General features: G+C 45.8%; 1 protein-coding gene across 7 annotated transcripts in view; it reads left to right on the top strand.

Moving 5' to 3' along the window:
* POMGNT2 (protein O-linked mannose N-acetylglucosaminyltransferase 2 (beta 1,4-)) overlaps positions 1 to 8,131 on the top strand; it is a 31,427-nt gene extending 23,296 nt beyond the window's left edge. For 4 of the 7 annotated variants that reach the window (XM_018075834.3, XM_018075833.3, XM_018075835.3 and 1 more), the window contains exon 2: positions 5,824 to 8,131. In XM_018075834.3, coding sequence (XP_017931323.1) covers positions 5,916 to 7,652 — 1,737 coding nt within the window. In that variant the 5' untranslated portion in view covers positions 5,824 to 5,915 and the 3' untranslated portion in view covers positions 7,653 to 8,131. Of the gene's footprint in view, positions 1 to 2,254; positions 2,403 to 5,823 lie in introns of all 7 variants that reach the window. The other 3 variants (XM_018075832.3, XM_018075831.3, XM_029961887.1) reach the window with 1 other exon arrangement.
* The last annotated feature ends 13,499 nt before the right edge of the window (positions 8,132 to 21,630 follow it).

The following is a 21,630-nucleotide window of genomic DNA, read 5'->3' as shown; positions in this document are numbered from 1 at the left end:
AAAGTTGCCTTCTAGCAACTTCAGCTTTGAGTATGAATGAAGTAGGTATTTAAAATTGCATGTGTTATATACATTGCATCCTTAGCTAAGCCTCTTGCATCAGGGATGGGAGAAAGAACAGAAGACATTTTGCAGGGGAAGTGTGAAATGCCATGTTTGCACGCCTTTCTTTTCCTGTACTGGTCCTGGAAAGCCAGTCTAGCTAGAGATGGATCTGGGGGTAGGGAGCGCTGGTGGGGAAATTATCCTTTAGGAGGGAACATCTCCTCCCACCCCTCCCACTGTGTTGCCATAACAAGAAGAAGGTCAGGACTCCCTGTGCATTTCCTGCCCATGTGGCTCTGGCTCAACTCCTTCCCTGTCCTGTGGCAAAGGCATAACTCTTCCAGTTATGCTGCATTTCTGGGAACTGTGGAGATGGTTCTGTTTGGACACCATGGCCACAGCTGGCAGGCTGTGCCTGGGAGCTGGTCAGCTGGGCCAAACCCAAGTCGGCCCATGAGAGGAGGCATTTCTCTGCACAGAGTGGTGATGCTCTCTGGAAGTATGTATCCTTCATGGGGTTTCTTTTCCATTTTGTGAAGCTTTTTAGCCTGCAGTATCTCTGGAAAACTGAACATTGCCTTGAAAATGCTTGGGCATTGTTAACAAAAGCTTGTGAAAACATGAATAGACAAAACCAGCACTTTTCATTCTGTTGATACCTGCAGGACTAGGTGATCCTTCTTTAGGTACACTGTTCACCCTGGTCACCCTTGCCTTTTCCTTTGGGGATTTTATTAATATATGTTTATGTCTTTTTTTGTGGCTGTTTTTTATTTTGCAGGCTTTGTAGCTTTTCTCCCTATTTCTTATCTAGATTGTAATTTTTAAAATGGAGAAGAGATTTGGAACGTTGTCCATCATATTAATAGCTTCAATGATTCATCCCACTGTAGCTTCACAATTAAAAAAAGAACAACAGACCTCATCTCTTAAATGAATCCAAACAGTCCTTTATGCCAACTGCCTATTAGTAGAAATTCCTTTCTCATCCCACCCACTCTGATCTCCTAGACATGGTAACGAGAGATGAAGAGCCACATCTCCATCTCTGTTTCCTGTTGCTTTCCCACTTCCTGAGGATGTTTAAAACATCAGATGACCAGTAGGTAACAGGCAGAAGGTGCTACTGTGTCCAAACTTGTATGAGAGTACCACGGACCTGCAAGATGCTGGAGGTCTGTGCCAGAAGTGCCTGCTGAACACGCCAGATGCACGTTCCTGAAGGCTTTATGTGCTCACCAGCAGTCAGTGCTAGTTAGAGAGGCGGTAGCTGGGCTGAGAGGATGAAACTGTGATACTTTTGCTAAGTGAGTGGAGGTGGAGGAAGAGAATGGGGTAAATTCCTCATGCCTGTGAACTCTTTTGGAAAAGAGTAAAGATGAGCTGACCAAAATAGAGTCCCTCCCACAGGCTCTTCGCCTCTGGAGCGGCATCCATTGTGGCTGAGCTGCAAGCCTCAGGACATGCTCTCATTTCCATTGCATAGTGAGCCACCCCTACACCAGTGTTTTTGTTGAACTCCCCATTTCTGTAAATTTGCTGCCCTAGTGTTCTGTCAGCATCACTGCCTCTTCTTCCTCTTTCTCTCAGTCCTGCTCCTCCCCTGGAGCCCACTCCTCTCGGGAGTGTTCAAGAGCATGTCCCATCCCCTCCCATGGGGCATCATTGCCCTCTGCCAGCTTGGCAGCAAGAAGCTCTGCGCAGCTTTTATGTGCACGTCTCTTCTGGCTAGGCTCTGGTCTGTCAGCTGTCGTGTCTCCTGGTGCTGAAGGATGGTGCTTTAGCATTTCAAAGCAGAGAGTAAAAAAATGTCAGTCCATGCAATTTCCTTGGTAACTGGGGCATATCGCTCACATGGAGCAAAGCCGTGGTTATCCTATGTCACTGGGAAGCAAGAGGGCCAATGAGTGTGGTGGGGTGGGGAGGAGGTAGTTTGTGGGCAGCTGGGGGTGTGACTGGCCTAGATGCTGACCTATATGTAGAAAGAAACAGCACAGAGCACTCTGCTCTTACAGAGGGTAGCAGTGTGTCCAGCGTGCCACTTCTGCAAGTGCTTTCCAATTCTTAAGATGTTCTCCAATGATGCTGTGGGAGGGGAGTGACAGGTGTCTAGACCCATTTTGTCAGGGAGCTTTAGTAATGAAGGTTTCTTTTATCATGAAGCAGCTCTCTTTAGGTGGAAGACTAAATACTTTTACCTATTCCACAGTTACCTGCTGCCTCCTGGGAAAGTTTCCCATCCCAGGACTGCTGCTGCTCACAGTTCCTAACAGCTGATCCCAGCTTGGGGGACTGAGGAACCTGGGGACATGGAGAATGATTGCTTGCCTTTACCCCCTTGGTGCAGCCTCTCCTGGGTATGTAAAAGCAAACAGTGGGATTGTTTGTTACTATTTATGTTCTGTCATTCCCTGAAGGACCAAAAATTTTAGTTCTCGAAGGTCTGTTTTTACTGAAAGTGTCAGATTGAAAAAAAGGTGGTTGATAAAATGTGGGAAACAGGCAAAGAATTAAGACAGTTCCCTGAGTACCTGTGAAATTCTCCTCTCATTTCTGCCTGCGACACCCCTTCCTGTCCACATCCCCTTGCTTACTTTCATCAAAAGCAGCTTTCAGCCAAGCAGCATGAACCAGGATTTAGGAACTGGCAATGAGGAGCAGAAATGAAGATGGATTACTTCAGCATTGCTAGCATTTAACAACTATCCCTGACACCTGGTTGGCTAAAGCACATGCACTCACTTCAGCTAAGTGCAGGGAAGTGAAAGAGCTGCAGTGAGGAAAGAGGTGGAACAGGGCCTTGCACATGATTTTTGTTAAAAAGCTGAGTTGTTCATTCTTAGCCATTTAGTGGGTATGGCTGTAGCAGATTCTGAAATGAAAATTGCTAACCTCTGAACATTGGCCACATCCATCAGGCTGCATCTCTGAAGTGCCTCTTATGCCCTTCCCTTGGGGCTGGAGAGGAGAGAACAAATCAGTCAGGGGTGAAACATTAGAAGAGGATGTTTTCAAGAAGGCCTGTTTGGCTCAACGGGTTTGTAATGGTCGGCAGAGCTCTCCATCACCAAAATACCTATGAAATATAGGTGGTATCAGTGGTGGTTTTATGGACTGTGGGCTTCTGATGCCTTTGAAACACCCACACATACACACTCATCTCACCATAATGGAATAATAAAAGAGGCCATGTGGTTTTCCCCCCTCTGCCAAGTTCTTGCAACTTGCATTGACTCCATTGAACTTGTAGTGCTTTGTTCTTCTGACCCTCAGTATTAACTTTAACAATGCCCACAGACTGGCCTTCATTTGAAGTGTGTGCTTGCAGCAGAGGACTTGCTTGTTAAAGGTGTCCTTCATTTACTGACTAGCAGGCTTTGCATGTGGCTGCTGGGGCTCGGTCCTTTTCTCAATGGTGCTGCTGAAGTCATTTAAAGCTGTGCACACAAGATGAGAGGTTTGTAGTGGAGAGGTTATGTAGAGAGAGGGATGATATCATTAGACATCTTTCAAAGACAGTGAAGAAGTAAAATGAAGCATTGAAAGTCTAGTACCAACAAAATAACTTAAGATTTGTCTCCATCAGTTTTTATTTTTTTTTCTGAAAACTGGTTTGATGGCATTAGCAGAGCCTGAGTGATGTACCTCTGTCCCAAGTGAGTTTCCATTCAAGGCTGTCCATGGAACAGTTGTGGTTGAGTTGCAAAGCCATCAGGAGCAGTAGTTGACAGAGGACAGATGACAGCCATCATTTGTCTCTGCAGGATATCTTTGGTCCCTGGGACAAGACCAGATTTAAATTGATGTGGTTGAAACAAAGGCTAAGTGTTAGGAAAGGGTTTATGACAGTCCTTCCATGCCTCTATCGAGACTGGCTGAAGAGATGAATGAGTACTAAGAATGAGATAGAGAAGCATCTTTGGGGAGTGGTTTATGGAGAACTGATCCTGCCTTGGTAATTAGATGTCCACTGTGGGTCCCTTCCCATTTTCTTTTCTATAGTTGAAATCAAAACAACACCATTTTTAATTTGCTGCTTGCTTTTAGGGAGGCAGTTTTTCAGACCACTTGCCAGAGGAGGTGGACTTCATTTCTGTTTCATTTGAGTAGCTAGAGCTGCTCTGAAATTGAAATGAATTTGTTGCTCAGATCCCCAGAGACCACCTCTTGAATTTGCTTGGCTTACAGCTAGCACTTGTTTCTTTGGCATTATTCAGACTCCCACATACCTTCAGTTCTTCATGGATCCTGCAGGCTGTTGGGATCTTACAAGCTGTAGGAATCCCTTATGACTTCATTGAATTCCATAAACGATTCTCCATTCAATTCCAACTTGCAGGATCAAGCTTTTAGGCTGCAGCATCTCTTTTCTAAAGAAGTCCCTTGGCAGGAGAGGTTTAGGTGTTTGCTTTGGTCCCAAATATGTCTGACTGACTTCCTCCACTCTGCCATATAAGAAGCATCTCTCAGTTAAAATGCTAAGGGTTGCTTGGGATGTCAGAACGTGTGCTCAAGACATTGCTTTTTCCCCCTCCCTGCAAACTTATATCAAAGGAAGTTTAAAATTGCTACCTTTAAAAACAGCAGCTAGAAACAGTCTAAACGGGTGTATACCAATAGAAATTTCCCTTCCTGAAGTTCCCTGTGAGGCATTGGTGCAATTATTTACAGCCTGACTAGCAGTGAATCTTGATGCATAATGAATATTGGAGCCCATAAATACTGTAGGTGAATCAATACCTCAATTGAAGTTCACAGTTGAAAATATAATCAGTACTCTGATATAAGCCAGTAGTGTTTCTACAAAGAAAGAAAACAGAGGCAGGATCTCTCTAACAAAAAAATAAACAGGGAGGCTTTGGAGCAGCACAGAAAAGGTTCTCAGGTTGGGGGTAGGAAAATGCCAACACTGAAACCCTTCAAGTGTATTAGCTTATCATTTGTATAAGAGTTGGCTGCTGCAGGTCAGACTCTCACTAAATGAAGGTTTGATTACTTTAATGACATATCGGTTCCTCGCATAAAGACCAGAGCTCTCCTCTCTCCCATGCCAGTATTTCTTTTGGAAGATGATGGCAGTTCCTAGCCTTTGATCCTGGATTGCAGCCAAAGAAATGCCCAAATGACTTGGGAGTTTCCCACAGGGCAGCCCATAGACCTGCAAGTCCTCCCCCAACCCCCTAGTAAAATTAAATTGAATGTGATGTTCATTGGTTCACGTTCCATGTTAGAGTATTGTGAAATCTGTACTTGGCAATACTCCTTGTATTATTATTGTCTGCAAAGTGAAGGTGAGAGGCACCGTTGAGCATTTGCAGCTGTACAAAAAGCCCGTGGCAGATCAAGAGGAGGAGCTTGGTCTCCCAACCCCTCTGCGAGTGACCCAGTGATTGCAGTGCTCTCTTTCCTCTCACTGTGGGAGTGGTCTGCAAAAACCAGCTGAGCCCAAGTCCCAGAGTACATACTGGTTTTTTCTGACCGATCTTCACAGATTTTTCATCCTAAACTCTTTTACATTTTCTTTTCCAAAAGCATAGAAATGAAAATAAGAGAGGAAGCCTTCCTGTAGAGCAACTCCCAGTTCTATTTGCTTTTTTTTTTTTCTTACAGTTTTGGGTTAAGCTTTGGCACTTTTTCCTTTTTTCCCTTCATTCCCTGGTAGAGGGGAAAATTACTGAAAAAAGCCTAAACTCTCTTGAATAGTCCATAAAATGTGATTTATGATGGAGCTGTAAATCGGATGTTTAAATGGTTCCCTTCTTGTTTTATTTTCCACAGGTCTTTGCCCTCACCATGTCAAGGAATGTTAATGATGTGTTCCCTCTCCATTGCCTTCCCCACCTGTCATCCTGCTAGGATCTAGCTACAGAATGAACATAGCAGCTGTGTTTAATGCCCTGCTCGTGTCCGTCCTCGCTGCTGTGCTGTGGAAATACATCAAACTGCGCGAGCATGCCTCCATGGTGGAAGAGGAGTTGGTCCTCACGCGCCAGTCTCAGGAACTTTCTGAGGTTCAGATTGACTACCACGCAGCTCTCCAGGCACTGGTGGAGAACGGTACCAGGATGGTGTGCACTGGCAGGATGCACACTGACCGCATCTGCCGCTTTGAGTCCCTCTGCTACTCTACCGAGGCCGAGGAGTTTGTCTACTTTCACAGCAACTCCTCGGTTATGCTGCCCAACCTGGGCTCACGGAGGTTCCAGCCAGCTCTGCTCGACCTCTCCTCTGTGGAAGATCACAACACCCAGTACTTCAACTTTGTGGAGCTGCCAGCTGCTGCCCTGAAATTTATGCCAAAGCCAGTCTTTGTGCCTGATGTGGCGCTGATCGCCAACAGGTTCAACCCAGACAACCTGATGCACGTCTTTCATGATGACCTCCTGCCAATTTATTACACCATGCAGCAGTTCTCTGATTTAGATCTGGAGGCACGGCTCTTCTTCATGGAAGGGTGGAGTGAAGGTGTTCACTTTGACCTCTACAAGTTACTGAGTAACAAGCAGCCGCTCCTCAGGGAGGAGCTTAAAACCCTGGGCAGGCTCCTCTGCTTTACCAAATCGTATGTGGGACTGTCCAAAATCACCACCTGGTACCAGTATGGATTTGTCCAGCCACAAGGGCCAAAGGCTAACATCTTGGTTTCTGGTAATGAGATCAGGCAGTTTACCAAATTCATGATGCAGAAACTGAACATCAGCTTGGAGGAAAGCTCTGGTGAGGAGTACATTGTGGTGTTCAGTCGAACAATCAACAGACTTATCCTAAATGAGGCAGAACTAATCCTGGCTCTTGCTCAGGAGTTTCAGATGAAAACCATTTCCGTCTCTCTGGAGGAGCATTCGTTCTCTGACATCGTCCGGCTGATCAGCAACGCGTCCATGCTGCTCAGCATGCACGGGGCACAGTTAGTCATGTCACTCTTCCTGCCAAGAGGTGCCACAGTGGTGGAGCTCTTTCCATATGCTATCAACCCTGAACACTATACCCCTTACAAAACCCTGGCAACCCTTCCTGGCATGGACCTGCAGTACATTGCCTGGCAGAACACTGACAGGGAAGACACAGTTACCTACCCGGACAGGCCTTGGGATCAGGGTGGCATTGCTCATCTGGACAAGGCTGAGCAAGAGCGCATCATTAAGAGCACAGAGGTGCCACGGCACCTCTGCTGCCGCAACCCCGAGTGGCTGTTCCGTGCCTACCAGGACACAAAGGTGAACATCCCATCTCTAATCCACACAATTAGGCAGACTGTGAAGTCTAAGCCTGGACCCAAGAAGCAGAAATGGTCTGGTAGCCTCTACCCTGGCAAAGTGAGGGATGCCAAGTGTCAGGCCTCTGTCCAGGGCACAAGTGAAGCTAAACTTGCTGTGTCCTGGCAGATCCCCTGGAATCTGAGGTATCTCAAGGTCAGAGAAGTGAAATACGAAGTGTGGATACAAGAGCAAGGGGAGAACACTTACATGCCTTATATATTGTCCCATCAGAATCACACCTTCTCAGAAAACATTAAGCCCTTCACGATATACCTGGTGTGGATACGCTGCATCTTCAACAAAAATCTCCTGGGACCTTTTGCAAATGTGCTCTTGTGTAGTACATAACCTGCTGCACTACCTGTACAGCTCTAACCTGCTCTGCACTCCATCTGTGGTTTAAAACTTCTCGTCTTGTAGTTTGTAGAGGGCTGAAGAGGACTAGACTGTACCAGTGCCTAAGTGTCTATTTTATTGCACTCCATGTGTATTCTTTAGATGGTATTTATTTCCAGTAAGTGTTTAAAAAAAAAAAAAGAGAAACCTCTGTGTTCTTCAGAGTAACTTCCAGAGGTTAAATTACATGCTGAATACGTGTAATTGAAAACAGAATGGAAGTGAATTGTGTGTACCTTGGTCGTGATTTAAATTTGTTCCTATTGTGTGGTGACTATTTAAGCGCAGCATTGAACTGCAGTTAATTCCATGGCTAAGTGGGCAATTCTCATCAGCTTTTTCGTTGTAAGTTATTTTTTTCAAGAACTCTGACTGTAACTTTGAGTTCAAGATTTGGTACTGGAGCCTTCATTAAACTGCTGTAAACCTCCTCGATGTTTTATTTGCATTTTATTATTTGTCAAAGTGTTACTGTGATAGATTTATCTGTTGTTGTGGTAAAATGTGTATATGTGTAGCTTTTTATTTTCCATATCCTGGTTAAAGAGAATGAGACTACAGTGTCAACTTCATGTTTAAAATCAGATTTTACTGCACTCCTATTGCAAAAGGCTGGAGTAGGAGATAGAAGTAGAAGGGGTGGCCTAGATAAAATAATCTGCTGTGTTTTAAGATGTTTTCTTTCTGTGTTGATGTGTTTTAAGTTGTAACTCATTTTGTGAGCTGTGTACATGTGTGTGAGAAAGGAAAGGGATGGTTTGGAAGAGATGATGGTGGGAGCGATTGCACTTACAGAAATCCACTCAAGAAAATCATTTTTTTCCTATTTGATTAGAAAAATCTGTTGATAATAGCTACCAACAGGTACATGCTTTGCTAAGGAATAGGCAGATGATGGCAAGGCAAAGCTTTCTGGGCACAGCTGTTCCTGGATGTTGGTGGGAAGAAGCAGAGTCAGGCAGGAAACAGGTAGGTGAATGCCATGGCATTGGGCTGGACAGAGCACGTGGCAGGGATTGGGCTGATGACATTCTCGTCTCTCTTGCTCCAGTGAGGAGAGTAGTTTATTCTAGACTTAAACACATTTTCCCTGAGATCAGAATCCGGCTTCATTGCTGGGGTAGCACACTGACTGTTTTGGGCCTGATCCTGGACAGCTCCTAGTTGCCAGTACAGGTCTTGGGGAGGGAGAGAGAAAAGAGTCAGGAGTGTGAGATGTTCCCCTGATAGATGTTAGCATCCTCCATCGTTCATCACCAGCGTTGAAGCAACAGGAAAAGTGCTTTCTTCTTCTCTCCCTCCTTTCACACCTTCCTCCCAAGGTCTGGATGGACATTTGAACAGTAGGATAAATATCTTGTTTTCTGAGTGGTGGGCTGATAGATGAGCATCTCAAGGCAGGATTATAAATATGGGTTCTAGAGGGAGGGGGAGAAAAACATTGCTGTACAAATCAGACAAGAAACAGGAGGGTTGAAAAATGAGCAGAACACCACAGTACAACACTTGACCTTCAGGCAAGTGCTACTTCTGTATATTCATTTTCATTATGTCTTGCTTTGTTTTCAAATATGTTTATGATTTAAAGAAGGGGAAGAATCAGAATATCAGTCCCAAAGTCTGTGTTTGCTTTGCCATTGTAACCTTGCCAACTAGTAGTTTTTGCCTTGATATTTTAAAGGGGCACATGAATATTCCTCCTGCTGTTTTCTTAGGACAAAATGGGCTTCTTGCTGAAGTAAGTATCCAAGCTGTGCCTCAAAGTCTCCATGTGGCTGCATATTCCATGCTAGTACGTCAGAGCTGAGGTGAGAAAAACTCCACAACAGATGACAGTGATAGCAAGCTGTTCAGGGAAGCCTCTGGGACCTGTGGCTCCCCAGGACCTTGCTGGCTGATGAGCTCCCTCTCACGGAAGCGTTTTGCAGCAGTCTTGCATCCCCACATCCATCCAAGCTAAAGGTAGCCCTGTGGCCAGTGGCCGTCCTGCTGGCTGTTGCCAGGGTGGTAATGTTGGCACCCTGTGAAGTCAGTATTGAGTGAGTCTTCAGACAGCTGGAATTTAGTCAGCATTTGGTTTACATCATTTCTCAGAAGTAATTTTCTATGGGTGTGTGACTGCCTGTGTTCTCCTAACCAGTGTTCATCCTGGACAGGATATCAGTCTCATTGTACCTTCCTGCCTGCTTTTCTCCATGTCTTTTGTGGTAATCCTTTGCCTGTAATTTGTAGACCATCCCATTTCACTTAAAATTAGTTCCATATGATTGCGGATTTTCTAATATTTGCAGATTGGTTACAGCACATTAACTATTTTCTTCTCATATTCTAATGACTCTAATCAACAGAACTGGCTATGGAGCTATGAAGTATCATATATGTGGGTTTCCATGCTCTTAACTCTGGCATGAAACGGTCTCTTGTGTTCAGAGAGAGACTCGCTTTTTCCAGGATAATCAAATGTGCTTTTCAAAAATGTGCATTCAGGTTCTGTCTTCCTCATCAGTGCTATGAGTGCTTTATGGGGTGGAAGGAAAATGAAAGTATTTTTCCTTTACAAATTCTGAAATAGATGAACACTGAAGTTGTGACAGTGATGTTGCTGTTTTCTTCCAACACCTGCCCAATGTAAGAATGTCTGTGCTGGTGCCTTACTGCTGTACCTGAATTCCTCCTCTGCCAGAGCACACAGCACTGAGAGCCTGTGGTCCAGCCTGTAGTTTCATAAATTGGGCACAGTAGTGTAATGCTGATTTATACTACCTCAAGAACTGCTCTGGAGTGCTGGCTTCTTTCCATAATGAATTTTCTTTCCTTTTAATAGCTTTGCCATTGGTGCTCTGCAGGCCTGTTCCATTTTTCACCCCTGTCCTCCCCTGTCCCATGGGCTGCTTGTTTCTCTTCCTTCACATGAATATCCTCTCACAGTCTCTAACCTTCGCATTTCAAGAAAACCTGCTGGTATTTTCACTGTCAGTGCCACTTAGTGAGTCAGAAGGAATGTTTGCCTGGTATCACTTAAAGTTTTGCCCTGTAATGAACATGGACTCTCTGTGCACAGGAGTTGAGGCTGCATCTCTAACATGCATAGGAAGGCAGGGCTGGAGCAGAGTTACTTCCCCTGGTGGGTTCGTGGGGCTCCTTTTAATGAGTTGTGTTGTGGAAGCAGCTTGAAACTTCCACCACTCTATCAGCTTGTTTCTGCTCCCAAAGCAAATACATTATGTTCTGTGGTGCTCTTTGCCCCCACTGTCCTGGAAGAAGAGAAATAGCTGAGATTATTTCCAGAACTCTGGGGGTAGTGCACGATGCTGGTCTTGAACTCGCTGTTCTTGGGCTTGTCCATGCTTACAGGAATGGATCACTGAGAAGGATTTCCTCTGGCTGCAGTTTCATGTCTGCTTTTAATTAGCCCAAGTGCAAGGAGCAGCCTGTGGCTGTGGTGGGAGGGCTCTTACTGACATACAAGGACAAAGAAGGACCAAATGGAGCACTTACCAGCTCGGACCTGTGAAGTGTTGGAGCAGGAGCTGCAGGTTAATGGTAATACAGTTCCCTATGGGACAGGGCCTTTCAAGTGTGACTTCAGTAGAGCCAGAGCAATTCATGTTACTGTTACCTTCCACTGCTTATGGCCCATACTCACCCTCAAAGACCATATCCAAGAATAGAAACATTTCTGAAGAGGCTCAACTCTAGTTTGGCTCAGGTGTGTTTCTCGAGGACGTGCTGCCACCAGGGCTGTGGAAAGGTGAGACTTAACGGATGTGGCTTGTCGTCCTAAACAGCCCAGCCCTTGCTCCACGCAGCAGAAGGCCAGTTGCTCTGGAGGGGTAGCCTGGAAGAGCGGGGAGCAGGATAAAGTAGCACAAATAAGGCTGAAAAGCCACCAAGTCATACTGTCTGTAGGACTGTCGAGTTGTTCCATGCAGCCTGGCAGGTGGCATTTGGCATGATGACCTGGGGAGCTCACCTCAGAAAATTTCTATGGCACTTGTTTGCCAGCTTCCCAGGAACCTAACACACAGGGAAATAATGATGAAATCTTGTTTTAATAGTTGATTGAAGATAGCCTGTGTTCTGCCAAGCTACTATCGACATCTTCTGTGTGGATTTTAAACCCTTATTCCAGGCAGGAATTTTCCTCCGTGTGATAGAGTGTGGCTTAGAGGTCGGTGTCCCGAGCTCGGTCCCATGGCTGAGTGCAGCATGACAACATCACTAAGCTTTTGGCTAGGGGAGAAACAGTGAGGATGCTGGTTCCCCGAGAGCAGTTCCTCCTTATCTCCCTCTGCAGACAGCTGGGGCACCTTGATGGCCACCAGCTGATCATCATCTCACCAGCCAGAGGTGAGATGCTCTGGTGCTTATGCAGTGCACTTAGCCCTTGTCAAGCATCCAGAATCCTAAATGTCATCCAATGGCTGCTATAAATTATTACTGGCTATCTTTCACATGGCAAAATTATCGCACTTTTGTTTTACTGGCCGTATGGATTTCTTAAGCTTTTGGCTTCTTTCTTGTCACCCATTGCTCGTGGGTGGTGGGGGCTGGCAGTGATGGGCTAATTGCATTCCAGATTGGTCACCCAATATGGGTTTTACACCTCCAGAAAGTGACTGGAGATAATAAAAATATTTGGTTTTACAGAGTTCAGTTTGAGATTTTTCTGTCCTCTTCTGTTCCCCTTCCCTGATTCTTTTGGACAGATCCTTTTCTTAAGGAAATAATAATTCTGGAGAGCAATAACCTGGAACTTTTAAGAACTACTGTGAAAGGGTGGAAAATATGAAGCAAAACCAAATCCTTTGAGAGACAGTTTAGGAAATATGTTTGCAGATGAAACCAGACCATGTCTTAGAAGATTTTGGTAAGAAATGATTCAAAGTGCCTTTTTTAGCTTCATCATCTCAGTCTTTCACAACTAAATACATTACTCAAGGTAAATTTATGACAGTAATATTCTTTAGAGCTGTTTAATCATTTTTTTTTAAAATCTTATTCTTTCATTTCAGGCCACCTTTTTGCCCCCATCTCTTAAGGCTTTGCGTACCCACCGCTCTGGGATCTGTGAATGTCTTGTCCTGAGACATCAGCACCTCACAGGACCCAAATTAAGACACTTAGGAAATAAATAATTTTAAGACCCCTAGGCTGTTGGCATAGATGGCTCCGAGGCAGAGCCACACTTACTGCAGGTGGACTGGCAAGGGCTCTGACCCAAGCCTTTGTTGCTCTCTGAGATCCATGGGTGAAAGGGACTCTTAAGTACACCATAATTTTATTTATATTGAACAAAAGGGTGACTTCAGCATCTTTCTTGCTCTGTCTCATCTACTGAGCTTTATAAATAGTAGACATGTTTCTACAATATTTTTGCTTTTGGTGTCTGTGTTGTGTAAGGCAGGGTAGGTTTAGTGGATAAAAGAGCACTTAATTTTCCCTGCTGGACTTGGGGTAGGCACACTCTTGGAATGGCTTTCAGTGTGATGACTGACAGTCCATCTGTGCTGTGGGTGGTAAGAGAAGCATCACCATCTGCACATGTGTGAGGCATATCACCGTCCTTATGTAAGAGAAGTCACCTCCCCCAGCACATCCCCCCTAAGGGGGCTTGAGCCAAACCCTCTGCTAGTGTGGGGCTGGCTGCCACGCAGCAAGCCAGCGTGAATTTACACTGATTGAGGGCCTGGCCCTCCTTGTCACCCTCTCAAATCGTCCCTTCAGGACATGCCGATTACCAAATTAATTGCTGGCATGTTCAAACAGATACACAGAATAGCCTCCTGTTTGCTCGAAATAACTTGGCAATGATCATCACCTTTAAATGTCGCTTAGTCCTACCGTTTTCAAATGTGTTGCCTTTAAAATTTAATTGAGTTTCCCTTTGTTTGGTGTGTATTCAAACAGCTCGCTCCAATTGCCTGATTTACCTTCTGGGTTCGCTGTGTCCCTGTATGCATAATGTAGCATCCACAGACACTCTCACTCAGTTTAACATCTCTCTTCTCTGTCCTAGAGGCTCCCTGTTCTTTTGTCCTTCCTTACTTTAATGTTCTTCTGGCCCCTAGGAATAGTAGTTGCCTCCTCCAGCTTGGGCAGCATGTGGCAAGGTGAATGGAGGAGGGACATCCTGCAGGCATTCCGTCGCCAGCAGCAATGTTGTTTTCCCAGTGTCTGTGGATTTCCGACGGTGTTATCCTGTGGACGTTTCTAGCGGTGCGACATTTCCATGATGAGTCAATTCCTCCTGCTTCTTCAATCTGCCTGGCAAAAACCTGCCAGGTCCTTGTTGCCATCCAGGAATGGGTGCTGAGACAGCAGCTGCTGTGTGGACTCCAATGGATCCCTTGTGCTGGGGTGATTTTATCAGCGCTGAAATAAACAGAGCTGAACACTGGCCTTTCCCTACCCTTCAGCCCCAGGGACCAGGTCTGCTTGTATTCAGGGATCATGGCTGCTTGGTGGCAAGGTGTGACAGACCTAGGTTAGGAAGCAGAGGCTCAGGCTGCTGCTCAAGCTGACTAGCAGGGTAGGGACACTAGTGGCCATCCAGATAAAGTTTTCATGAAATGTCTCTGTTTTTTTGCAGGATTCTCACTGCAAGAAGCATGGAGGAGAGGGAGGTGGCATGCGGGGCACTGCCATCTGGGGTGAATTACTGAAGAGTCTGCTATTTTTTAGGTTAGAGATCAGTGGAGGACTGTAGGTCCAAGCCATCAGTTTTAGCTAGGGAAATTTGTTGTTCGTACAAGCTCTTTTCGCAATCCTGCTCCTCTGTTTCAAGAATTTATACAATTCTCCATTACTTTGTTCTATTTATTCAGTCTTCTCTAGATTCCATCTTCTGTTTTGCCATTAGAAGATTACAAATTTGAGCTGGACTTTAGGCAGAGAGGAGCAGGGGTGAGAGCTCAATGGGAAAACACCAGCGTATGTCCAACCATGGCCAGGAACCCCCTGACAGCATCACTTGTGCAGCACAATGGAAGATGAGTGCTCCTACCATATTTCTTAAACATTTTTTTTCATGCATTTCATTCTGACAGAGAAAGGTGCTTTCCTCCATGCATGAATACTTTTCAGTTTCAGAGCCAAACAGCTGTGAAAAATCTCTTTCCTTCCTTCTTCCTCCAAATTCCTTCCTCAGGATTATGATGGTGCTTCAGAGGAGCAATTTGAAATGCATTTTGCTTGAGGGGAAGAATGGGATTTAGTTGTCTGGGAGTGAGGGTTTCAGGTTCTTGTTCTTTTCCTACCTCCCACTTGCTTCGTTTTGGCCAGAAGGTGAATGCAGGACATATGGTTGATGCTGATGACTGGAAGATGCTGTGTCCTTGGAGAAGGTGGACAAAGAGACATCTCTGCTGCAGCTCCAAGGGGCCAAACACCATTGGTTGCACATCCCAACCACTTCTATGAAAAACATTTTGTTTCTCTGACAACTTTTCCTTCCTCTGCATTAAAAAAAACAAACGAAAAGCTCTATTAGGGAGACTAGGAGGGGCTGGGAAATCAGTGGGGCTGACCTGAGAGTCCCTGTCTGCAGTGCAGAACTTTTGGTGAAAATCTCAGCCTTTTCCCCCAAAAATTGTTCTGCAAAGCTTGTAGGCAGAAAGAAAACTTTAAAAGAGCAGTTGGCTTCATTGTCCATATTGCGTGTTCCCCTTTTACGTGCCATTACCTTTCTGAGAAAGGACCTAATTTAAGTGCCTTCTCCTCAGAAAAAAGTGCATTTTTTACAGCCCAGGTTTGGGAAATCTCTGACCAGCAGACTACACTTAGTAGAGCAGTGGTGTAGGTGAGGTTGGCAGGTATGTAACACCAGGCTGTGATGGACACAGCTGCCTATATGGTTTTTCCCAAGGCAAGCACCACTGGTCTTAGCCCGCTCCTACTGAGTTGATCCTTATCCCATAAAAAGCAAGAGGATATTAGTGGCCAGTTTGATGCATCCTCATCAGTAGCTCAGGTGAGGGCCCCACGGGTAAGCACCACACATAAACAACCCACTCAATTCTAGGCCAGGATTTTGGCTCTGCTTTCTCAGCTCTCTTTCAAAGCAGTAACATTTCAGGGAAAAAAAGCCCCATGAAATGACCCACACAGAGCAGAAATGCCCCTCGGTTTGTGCTGCTCCAGGCTACATAAGCCGCTTACCTGGAAATCTGTCTGCATGGTGGAAGTAAAAAGAACCCCTTGCAACCAATCCCCTATAATCTGTAGGAAAATATTACCAGCATCCGATGATCAGCAGCTTCAGGAGCAAGCAAACATGCCTGAACCCAGACTGGAGCAGTCAGTGCATCCAACTGCAGCTCCATGGAGCCTTTCCCTTTTTATCCCGGTTCTGGTTTGATAGCTTTTTTCATACCCTTTGCCTTCATGTAAACAACCACGGGGGTTGCAGAGGAATAAACAAAAATCAGGCCCTTGGACACAATTACTTACCGGGGAAAAAGACCAAAGCAGAGATCCATGAAATATGTGTGCAGTGCTGCAGGCCCAGCCAAGTTTGCTGGGGCTGTGAAACTGGGGGCTCCTGCCACCTCGGCTACCCTGGGAGCCTACTTACCTTTGCACAGGTTTATAGTACAAAGGCAAATCTGAAGATGGCTATAAAAGGGACCTGTTTATTGCTTAACTCGGACGCTCCCTGACTCACAGGGGAATCTGTTCCTCACCACAAGATTAAAACAGACTTGAAACGCGTGTTTTTAGGCTAAACTGTTTTGAAATGCTTAAAAAATGTAAACTACCCATAAATGCAAGGTAATTGTAAATCTACTTGAAACAGAGGCAAAAAGAAACATAAACCCAGTGCCATTTATTTTAGGAGGTTTTGTCCGTTTCCATTCAAAGCGTTCAAATAACCACCTGATGTGTGTCTGCTGCTGCTCCAGTTCAGCTCTCTAGCTACCAAGGGCTCCAGCTATTTCAGACCTCAATGTATGGTGTTTCCCTTAACATCCTCTCTGCTGAAAGCTACAGTCCTGCAGCACACCAAGCGAGGAGGCTCCGGACTACTTTCCTGAGCTTGATTTAGTCAGTTGAAACCAGGCATCTCTGAGACTGACCTGCTCATTGTTCACTGGGGGCTATGGCTCAGGGTAATTAATTTCCCAATTTAGCTAAGAAGGCAGCTCAACCCCTGCCAGTCTGGGAGCCCACATGTTATGGCAGGGCTTCAAAGGCAAATGCTGCTGCCAGTGGGCTCGCTCTATTTTCCCATTATCCAAGCTGCATCCCTGGTGACACCAGGGTGATGCTACAGGGCGGAGGCTGGGAAAGGGCAGGGGACTGGCACATGGTGGTGGTTTTCATCTGGTGTCCCCTGCCAAGACCCCGAGTCGCGTCATCCCCGAGCCGTGAGCTGTTTTCTCCTCAGTTAACTCGGCGTGACAGTTCCAGCTGGTCCCAAGCCATCATAATTAACGCCACGTCTTTCCCATTTCTCTCTGGCTTTCAGACACGTGCCCAGGCTCCTGCCAGCTCTCATCAGTCGCCCCCCTGGTGCCAGCAGAGTAGCAGCAAGCAGGGGAAAGGACCAAGTGGGCTTGCATCAATGGAGTAAGGCCAGCCTTTTCCAGGCCTGGACGAGACTGGTGCATCACCTCCCACTTCAAAAGTTTTCTCTTGCACTCTGCAAAAGCGGGATTAAAGCCTCTCTGCATTTGGTGGCAGCTTCCTTGTTCTCTGTCACTGTTTTCTGGCCAAGTTGAAGGACTGTGGAGCACCTGTGGATGTGCTGGCCTTGCTCCCCATCATTTATCAGAATTGTTTCCTCCTTGAGGTGTGAGTTTCAAGCTCTCCCCCCAGAGAGAGGACCTCTGCCATGCAAGAGGATTATTTCAGTGGGAGCCACTTGTGTCCCCCTTTATTCTCCATATTTACTTGCTTTCCTCCCACCTTTAGAGACAACATGACGAATAGTGAAGGACACTCGATGAAGGGTTTCATTTGGAGAGACTAAAAAAATTGTGTAGCAGACTGTGTTTTGCTCCATTTTGCTAAAACGGAGATAAAGGTTTGTCCAAAGCCATGCCACACCTGGAGCTGAGAACTGCTCGATGACTTTTATGCAGGAGTTCTAAGTCCTGATTTATAACTACCACGTTTTAGGTGAAACATCTTGTTCCACCTGACAGCAAAAGTGAAAGCCCTCCAAAGTCCGGCTCTTCCCAGACACACTGAGGAAATGGACATATTTCTCTTGTGTTTGGGGCTAATGTTTCGACATCAAGTTCAATGCTTGGGTTTAAGGATCTCTTTGGCAGCATCTTGCTGGGATATTAATGGGGTTGAAAGGCAGAGCTTGTGAGTGTTTTTTTAACTTTGAAGGGAACATCTATCATTTATTTGTTTAAGAAAAGTACAAAGGATTGTATTGAGTTCTTGTTTAATAACTTCCCACAGTGCTTTATCCCAGTGACAGCTTAATCACAGCTCAGGGTCCTCTCTGGAGCAGGAGAAGATCCCAAAACCATGGGAAAAAATGTGCAAACCTCTATCCCTCTGGGCAGGAGAAGCCTGTGACAGGATGGTGGCAAATGGGCTGTGGACACTGGTGATGGGAGCTTGCCTTGCAGGGTGAGCTGCAACAGGGCCAAATACAGCCATGTGGAGTGTCAAATAATTTTGACTAATAGCTGACTATTTTAAAAAAACCCTGTCTGTGTCTCCTCATTGAGAATTCAGAAGTAGAAATAAATTGTTTGCTGGGAACAGCTCGCCTTGTTCTTTTTGCCACGTGTATCGTGTATGTCACCACATGAGAACTTGGTTGTCTGTCTGCATGTGCTCAGTACAGACATCTTCATAAAAATCCAAGAAAAATGAGTTGTGAAGAGCCAGAGAGCTTTTAAAAGAGGAATGCTTTACAGAGGAAAAAATTATGGCATTAAGAAGACATCCAGCAGATACTTCTTCTCTTGGCCTAGTTATGTTTTAAAATTTATTTGTTATGGGAGGAGTGAAGCTGGACCCAAGCTATTAATCCAAACCAGAGGGAGAGTCTTCAGCTGAGAAATATTTTCATACCTGCCAAACCTCCCCCAACACGTAGAAAATCTCTTTCCCTGCTCGTGCAGTTGGTTGTGTAGCTGTACCTTGTGTCTCAAGGGACTTATGAATTTTTAATTTCTCAGCAGGGGTTAGTCTTTATATTATCTTCCTTTGCAGAGGGAAAAAGAAGGGAGAAATGATGCTGCTTGTGAGAAGGGCCACAAGTGAAGGATCTCACGGAGGGGTGTAGGACAAAGCCAGACTCAGTGAGAGCTCTCTGGGCTCCAGTAAGGTGATGGTCCCAACATCCTCCAGACATCACAGTCTCACCTGGAAATAGATGTGACACATCAGTCCAGGCATCATCATAAATGAGACTGGGCTGAGCATCTGGGTTAGGAATAAAGATCTGGGGGGAAGACTGGGGAAGACTGGGAAGACTAATAGGACTTGAATGGAAATATTTGTTTTGCCCAAGGATTTTAATTTCTTTAATCCAGCTGGCAAAGCTGCAGCAGGCTCATTAGAAACCAGCTCAATAGTTGGTTTAATCCATGGTCTCCTTTGGTCCTCTGGAAGGAGGGTGTTCCGCCTTCTCCCCACCCCAGCTCCACAACTACTAGCTGTAGAACAGAGATGTTGGGGGTTTTTTTTAACACTTAAGTTAATTACTTTGAAAATATTTGCTCATGACATGTCTATTTGTAAAGGTGCCTCATCAGGGTGTTGATGGAATGAAGAATTGAATCTTTATGAAAAAAGATGGAAAATATTTTCTTTTCCTGTCTGATATCTGAGTGCTGGTTAGAATGCATCCCAGCACTGCAGGGGGCTTGTGCAGTCGAGGATGGGCTTTCCCCATTAGCCAGGTACCACGCTACCTCTCATTAGCCCATTTTTACAAACTAGCTTTTATGTCCTTAATTCCAGAAGTTGCTCATCAGACACCTCATACCAGCCTCGTGAACCCTGCCCAAACCTTCTTCCATCCATGCTCTGGAAGGGTGCACTTCTTTTGTGTGAAACAGCAGAGGTGAGTGAGCTACGGGCTGGTTGGGATGGAGGAGAAGGGGCAGAGGTTCATCTCAAAGCTTCCAGCTGGTGATGTTGGGCTCTGTCTGCTCTGCCTCTGCGGGTACCTCTGGGGGGATCAAAACTTGGCAATGCCAACTAATAAATAACCATGTCTGTAGAGGCTTTCCTAAGCTCTTTTTTGAAAAGTAAGTCTACAGAGACTGTGGATAAAAGAGCTGTATCTCCACACAGGCAGACTATGATCAGCCTTGCCATTTGTGCTTGGGGGGTATTGCCTTTTTAATAAACCAACATGATTTAATGGTATTGTTTTCATAGAGGAAAGAAGAAAACAAGTTATTGATTCCTTACTCACAAAGAGGTAGCTTTGCAGCTTCCTTGTAATACCAGCAATGATTTTGCTATATATAATGATTTGAAAAAAAGGGGACAAGGACAGTAGGACAGTTCACCTGTACTTGTGAGCGTCCTCGGCAGCCCATTTTATTATTGTGGGAAGACACTGTTTGCCTTATAGAATTGTATAAGGGCTGTACGAGATCAGACAAAGTCACACCTTGTGCCATTTTCCTCCCTGGCTCTCTCTCCTTCACTGCCCACTGTAAGCTACTGCAGCACCCACCAGCCCTTGGAACAAGGGCATTATCCACCAAGCAAGCCCATGGCTGGTGTGAATCAGCCACTGGCAGCGCCAGAGGAGACGGCAACTCCAACACCAGTGTCTCTGCTACCTGTGGTTTTGGTTTTCATGGAGCAAGACTGGATCTTGGAGGTGCCTCTGTTTGTCCCAGGTTGATGGTGTCCTTGGCCATGGGAGCTCCCCAGCTCACACTGTATGCAGATAGGCTGCGGTGTGTGTTGGGGAGGGAGATCATCCCAGAGGTGAAACCAGATCTGCACTTATCTGATCAACACAGACACGGCCTAAGCCACTTTCCACCATCAGCCAGGAAATCTGTGAAAGGGGGAGAAATTGAATTTCAGCCTCCTCAGTATGAAGCTGGAGCCCTAAACACTAATCTATCTCAGAAATGTAAATTTTGCAGAGTAACTCCTGCAGACCTGGTTTGCAGCACTCAGCAGGAGACAGCCCTCTCCCAGAGATGACTGAAATCTGATTTACAAGGCATGGTGGACAGATGGCATCTGTTTTTTGCAGTCAGTGGTCCCTGCAGAATAAAAGAGGCAAAATTCAAGGCTGTAGCTCTGCGAAGACAGAGAAATTATTGCCCATATCCATGCAGGTGCCTGCATTGACACATCTGCTCCCACCATGCCAGGGCTCAAATCCACCAGCCCAGCAGGTACTTGCTTACCTCCCTTCTTCTGCCTCTTAGCGCTCAAATGTTCCCCATTTCCCAGCCCTTCCACTGCCCTACACCCCCTAAAGCTAATGTGAGGGCAGGCCAGGAGGTGGGCAAAGGCAATTAAAACAGAAGACTGCCTGGATGCTTTGTGGAGCGTGCAAGAGGCAGCTCGAGCAGGCAGGGGCAGGGAAGGGATAACACTGCAGGCATAAAAAAGGCAGTCTCTACCAAGAGCAATCAAAATGCCTCAGGAAGATGAAATCTTTTAGAAGGGTATGTGCAAAAGCATCACCAGGTGGGAGAGGCAGGGAAGGACTGAGCAGCATTTTTCTCTGCACAGCCTGAGGTCAGGCTGGAGCAGAGCCCTGGGGGGTGAAGTCACGTTACCTATCTGGGTTCTGCTGCCACAGGAGCACACCCACGTGGTTTTGGAGTTTTCTTCCCACCTCTTGAACAGTAATCAGCTTGAAAAGGCCATGCCCAGCTGAAGTAGAGATGTCTCCCACACATGTTGCTTGTTTCCCATTTCTGGAAAGGGAGGGAAAATAAAGGCAGGGAAGAGTCTGCAGCTGATATGGTGCCCC

Source organism: Manacus vitellinus, unplaced genomic scaffold (assembly GCF_001715985.3).
Source record: "Manacus vitellinus isolate BGI_N305 unplaced genomic scaffold, ASM171598v3 scaffold_3_pilon, whole genome shotgun sequence".
Taxonomy (NCBI): Eukaryota; Metazoa; Chordata; class Aves; order Passeriformes; family Pipridae; genus Manacus; species Manacus vitellinus.
This window is presented reverse-complemented; position numbering and strand designations above follow the sequence as displayed.